The sequence below is a fragment of the Setaria italica genome, chromosome II, assembly GCF_000263155.2.
Source record: "Setaria italica strain Yugu1 chromosome II, Setaria_italica_v2.0, whole genome shotgun sequence".
In the NCBI taxonomy this organism is placed as follows: domain Eukaryota; kingdom Viridiplantae; phylum Streptophyta; class Magnoliopsida; order Poales; family Poaceae; genus Setaria; species Setaria italica.
This window is the reverse complement of record NC_028451.1, coordinates 11,611,698-11,617,358: the sequence shown is the minus strand read 5'-3', so window position 1 is coordinate 11,617,358 and position 5,661 is coordinate 11,611,698. Positions and strand designations below refer to the sequence as shown.

General features: G+C 40.9%; 1 protein-coding gene across 1 annotated transcript; it reads right to left on the bottom strand.

Annotated features, from left to right (window-relative positions):
* Positions 1-1,104: 1,104 nt before the first annotated feature.
* LOC111256222 lies at positions 1,105-1,911 on the bottom strand. Its single transcript, XM_022823828.1, has 2 exons — positions 1,554-1,911; positions 1,105-1,445 (listed from the first exon to the last, which is right to left on the bottom strand). Exons 1-2 carry the CDS (start codon positions 1,861-1,863, stop codon positions 1,150-1,152), a joined length of 606 nt encoding a protein of 201 aa, XP_022679563.1. The 5' UTR covers positions 1,864-1,911; the 3' UTR covers positions 1,105-1,149.
* Between the last annotated feature and the right edge of the window lie 3,750 nt (positions 1,912-5,661).

Genomic DNA, 5,661 nt, shown 5'->3' with positions numbered 1-5,661 from the left:
TTGATGTGCGACCGGAGGCCGAACCTGCCGCACATGGTCTGGAGTAGGCGTTGAACTTCATCGTCAGCGTCACGGGGATGTGAGACTTGACAAAGATGGTGATGTAGGGGTGAACAGCGCGCGGCGGTGCCGGGTACATGATGAAGCCACCGCCGTCGTTGCCGGGCGTGTCGCCGGTAGAAGGATCTTGCGGCGCACTGCCAGAGGAGCCACCGGTGCCAGGTGGCGGCACAGATGCACCGTCGTCGGCAGCAGGGGCGGTCCAGGAGGCGGCACAAGATCAGCAGCAGGAGCGGTGGTGTCGCCAGACACAGAGGAGTCGGCGGAGGACATGGCGCACGACAAGGGAGGGGGGCGGACAGGGAGGTGCAGCGGAAGGTGGGTGGTGGCGGCGTAGCAAGGGGGCGCCGCCTAGATTTGCACGGATCAGCGGGGAGGCACAGGGAGAGGAGAGGAGGCCCACGATCTAACCTCATGATACTATGTAGAGAAGTAGATGGGAAACACCACACACCCTAATGAGGGAGGGTGAACTCTATATATATGGCAAATATGATGGAGTACATGGAATACATCAAGTCCTAATATACACATATACTTCATAATAGAATGATTCAACAGCGCCTCTGGTTTCTTTCACCTATAAATGCATCAAGAAGCAGAAATAAGTACTACTCCGTTTCAAAATATAGATCGTTTTAGCTTCCTAGGTATATAAATTTTGCTATACATCTAAATATAAGGTTATATCTACATACATAGTAAAATCTATATATACCTAGAAAATCCAAAACGACCTACATTTTGAAATAGTGGGAGTAGTCATATGTGGCGTAAAGTCAGCAGATGAGCAGAATTGGACAATGATGGGCATAGCGGGGTGATGATGAGTAACGGTAGTGATCCGATGGTTCGCTGTTGTTATAAATTTTTGCAAGTTTTGTGCTTACCATTTCCGTGCAATAGTGGTTTAAGTTTATGAAAACACGTAAAATGGAAGTTCAATTTTAAGAATTTAAAAACAAGCACTATAAATTCTTCTATATTCAATTTTTAACTCCAGCAATTAGCAGTGAAGATATCAAACATGCATTCTGAGTCGGATCCATAAATTTGTGACGTCATGCTACATGAGTGGAAACCACAGCTTCACCAGTCGCCTGCCATACAGCTGCTGACCAGGAGCACCAAAATGTAAACTGCAAGGGAAGCCCCAGCCATCTGGCCCACGGGGTCACGATGTGTCCAGACACCGGCGGTGACCACCATCAAGCCGATGACAGTAATGAAGACACCAAAGTCACCATGGAAGATGTTTGCCGGAAGGCCCCTGGCTAAGAACACGCCCATGCCGTAGCCCGTGATGGCCAGTCCGACCAGGAAGAGCAGCGCCGGTGATCTTCCCGGATGGTTGCCGAACCATGTCATCACCATCCGTAGAATACCTTGCATTGGAAACCACATGACGAAAACGAAACGATGTTCAATTCATTGTGGCCAAAACATACATGGAACATACATGTGGAAAGGAATGATTTACTGATCACACGCACCTCGCAAATTTGGCAGGTAAGATCTGATAGAAAACAGAAGTATCAGAAGTAGCATCAGAAACGAAACGATCTCAAACACATGTATCTGCATCAGAGAAAACATTTGGTCGAAGCGACCCGTGCGCTGGAGCCAGAAGTTCAACCTCTTAACCTCGATCAAACCCCAAGCCCAGAATGCCGCAAGAACGCTAAACAGAAGAGAACAGGTAAAGCGTCGGATTCTGAAAACTCCCATGATAACCAGAAGCCCAAATGTGATCACCGTGAACATGATGACCAGCGCCTCCAGAAGTTCAGCATCGGCGTCCATCCTGGGATTTCCCTCTTGGGTTCCTGCAGCACAAGTTGCCAGAAAGGGAACAGGGAAGTTGCAATATGTAGGAAAGAATAATAGAGGATGGCATTGCGTTCTTGTGTTTGGTTGGCTGCAGGAAGAGTCAATCTGCATCCGATACCCACGAGGAATGTTCTTCGCAGACCATAACAAAAGAGGGAATAATGTCATGTGATGTGTGAGGTACGGTACTTTAACTTGAGACCAGATCCTAATGCAGAATTTGGACCGAGATAATCAAATTTTATCCGGGCTGAGAATCGAAACTGAATGGACTGATTCCTCGTGAGCGATAAAAGACGTTGCTTTTCATTGGAAGCTTAGTACTATTTATATATTTGAGGCTCAAAAGTTCTATTTGCAGGAGTGTGCAGACGTAGATGAAAATGACTTGGCTACAAATCGATGTTTGGCATGCCATAATTTCCCTATATATCACAAGGCAAAGTCAACTTCAAATTTTTATTTGGATCCCGGCCCAGTTCTCTTTGCAGCTGTATGTGCAGATGGAGATAAGAAGACTTGGCCATAAGTGGATGCTTCGTAATCATTTCTAACCTCCAAATTTCACACACAAAAAAGAAATCATGCCCCAACCATCACCCTTCCACCGCTCTGCTATATTCATATTGTGACATCGATGGACTTTGTGGACCTCCTATTCATATTGTGGAAAATGGTTTGCTTATGTTACACAGTCAAATAGCTCATTGGGCCTAATTACAGCCCAACAACAGTAGAGTGAAACACATAGGAGTAAGCTTTCTTATTTCTTATTGTTTTTTTTTGTTCTAATCTATATATATAATAATGCTTACTATGTTCTGATTTTATATATTCATGCATTCTTAAATATTTTTTAAAACTTGATTCAAAAATTTGTGAAATCGAAACCAATATTTTGAACAAACTATTGGTTTGAACAAACTAGTTCAACATTTCATATGAAAATTTAGAACACATGATTCAAAGTGTTAAGTAGTACATTCCCAATGTTGATTATAAGAAAAAAAAAGTTTAAAATGTATGTATTTTGGATCTCATTATGCTATGTTTATTCTAGATAAAATGGCGTTGTTCAAATGGAAACAAAAATGGACTCAGTTTGAGAGAAAAATGCATTTCAAGTTTCAGATTCAAAATAAATAAGAATCTACCCATACTCTCCAATCAAAGTGTGCCACATATCATGCATATCGTTTGTTGGCTTGTTCTGACATCTTATCTCAACCATCCATTTACTATACACTAATTTAAAACACAGTAAGGAGTACAAGCTCAAATATTGCAAAATGGATGAGAATTCCGGGGGCTTATATGCCGGACCACATAACCGTCTTGTCGCAGATATTTTGCCTACATATAACACAAAGTAGTAGCCTACTAGCCTAATCATTACATTCCACAAACAATACATTATAATAGACATTTTCCCTTTTTGTTTTATCTTTTATTTTTTACTCAGATCTCTATATCTAACAATGTTTACTAGAGTATAATTTTGTACATTTATAGATGCTTCAAAATTATTGTTAAGCTTTACTCAACAATGTGTGAATCCTAAATCAATATTTTGAATAAAATATTAGCTCAACATTTTGTATCAAACTGTTGAAGCAATATATTCAAAATGTTGATTTTTTTACAAAAAAAAATTAAAAAGTACTCTCATAGTGTTGCATTTATTCTAAACAACGTCGTGGTTAAAATGGAATTGAAAACGGGCTCACAATTTGAGAGGAGAATTCATTTCATGTTTGAGATTGAAAACAATTAATCAAACCCACATTCGCTCATGCGCTAATTTTACAATAATTTTAAACACTACAAGGTGTGGAAAACAGATAAGAATTATGTTCAAATGCTCTCTTGGCGTCATTGCCAACCGCGCTACATGGGGTTCTAGAGAAGGCCCAAATTATGTTTTAGTGAGATGTTACATGTTCAATTGGGCCTTTGTTATGGTTCATATTTGGACTTTGAATTAGTGTATGTTGGGGTGAACAGCAGTCAAGTCTGCCGAAAAAATGCACTGAACATTTTGCCTCAAGCTCGGTAATACCTTGCCTGACTAGCTCGGTATATTCCTCTAAAAAAAAGACTAGCTCGGTATATTTCGGCTTGTCAGGCATGGCAGCATGTCACAGTAGAATTGCCCAAACTGGTAATGTTTTTTGGCATAGACGATACTCCTTGTTTTCAGGAACATTAAAGCTTCACGTATTAGATCAAATACATTGGTGCTGACTTTTAAGTGGTCCAATACATTATCATGTAATCTTGAAATAATTTAACAGATAATCTCTATGATGGATTGTATTTTTGAGTTGTCCCGTAGAGTTCTTAGGTCCCTTAATTTGTGTGTGTAATGAAGGAATGTTGTAGTTTCCTGAAAAGCGAAAACAAAGAACTTGCATAATGATGTATGAGTAGTATTATAGTCCTACATATTAGCTTTATAAAGTGGTTGTTTCATGAAACAACAACATACGTGTTTCTCTTTCTTCCTTCTTTCTCCTTCACACGTCATCAAAAATTACATGTAGCATTGCATGAGATAGTTACTTGCCCTTACATACAATGGCACCAACTCCATCAGACGATGTACCCTCTCATCAGTCCATGTGATTCCTATGCATCGGTCATCGATATCAGCCCTATTATCGGTGCTTGTATGTATCCATGTTATACCAAATTGGTCTCATATTTCTGCGGATTATAGGAAGAGAGGTGGACAAGTATAATTCTAGAACGAGCAGTGCGATGAGTTGCCAAGCAAAGAGTTGGCCAGTGGAGACAGGGTAGCATATGACCAAATTTCAATTTTGTCCTTTTGCACATCCAAACAGAAATTGAATTGGCTACTTCCTAGGATTCCAAGAGGCAATGCATTGTCATCCAAACAATAGGATTCGAATTGTGGCCCAATTAATATTATGGCTGATTTAGTATTGAAACCAATTCAATGCCAAACCCTCCAATATTGACAATAGAGCTCTGCTTGGCCACACCGAACCCTTTCTTACTTCATCGGTGGATGTACTCTTGCTAGATTCGTGAATCCCTTCTTGTTTGATACACTAAGACCTTCTTTCTTAACCGGCAAAACCCTAATTTCAGGCTTCGCTTTAGAAGGTCGCTGCCTATATATCTTTGCTTCTCAATTCTGCAAGGTGGATTTCACAACCCCTTCTCTGAGGGTAGGAAGTTAGGCCGAGATTGTTTCCCCAACATTCTTTGTGCAATACATAACCATGGACTTACATTGCCCATATCCACTAATGGTATTTCCTCATTTTCTGGATATTCCCATGGCCTCTTGTTTCTAAGATGATCCATGTTGATGCTCGTTATTAACACACTTTTCATGTCATTTAAGTGATGTTTTCATACATATTATTATACTAACCCGCCACTTGGCACCTGAAATAACCCCGTTTTTGCATATGCAATGTATTTTGGAGCATATTGTGTTTTTGCAGGAAATTGGACTAAATGGAGCATAATTGGATAAAGCCCAGAACAAGCGACGAACCAGAGAAAGACAAAGGCCAACGGTCCCAAAAAGAGCCTAGGCCGATCGGCCTACGGTCCTCTGGGCTCCTCTAATGCTCATTTTTTACAAACACTCCTCCAAGATTAGTTAAGGGCTAAGTTTGTAAAGATATGGCAAGATGAGTTCGTGCCTTTAAACTGCCTGCGCTGATAGAGAGGATCGTGACACGATCTGGCTTGTGTAAGGTGGGGGTTTTCAGGAGGTTGACCGGAGGTATT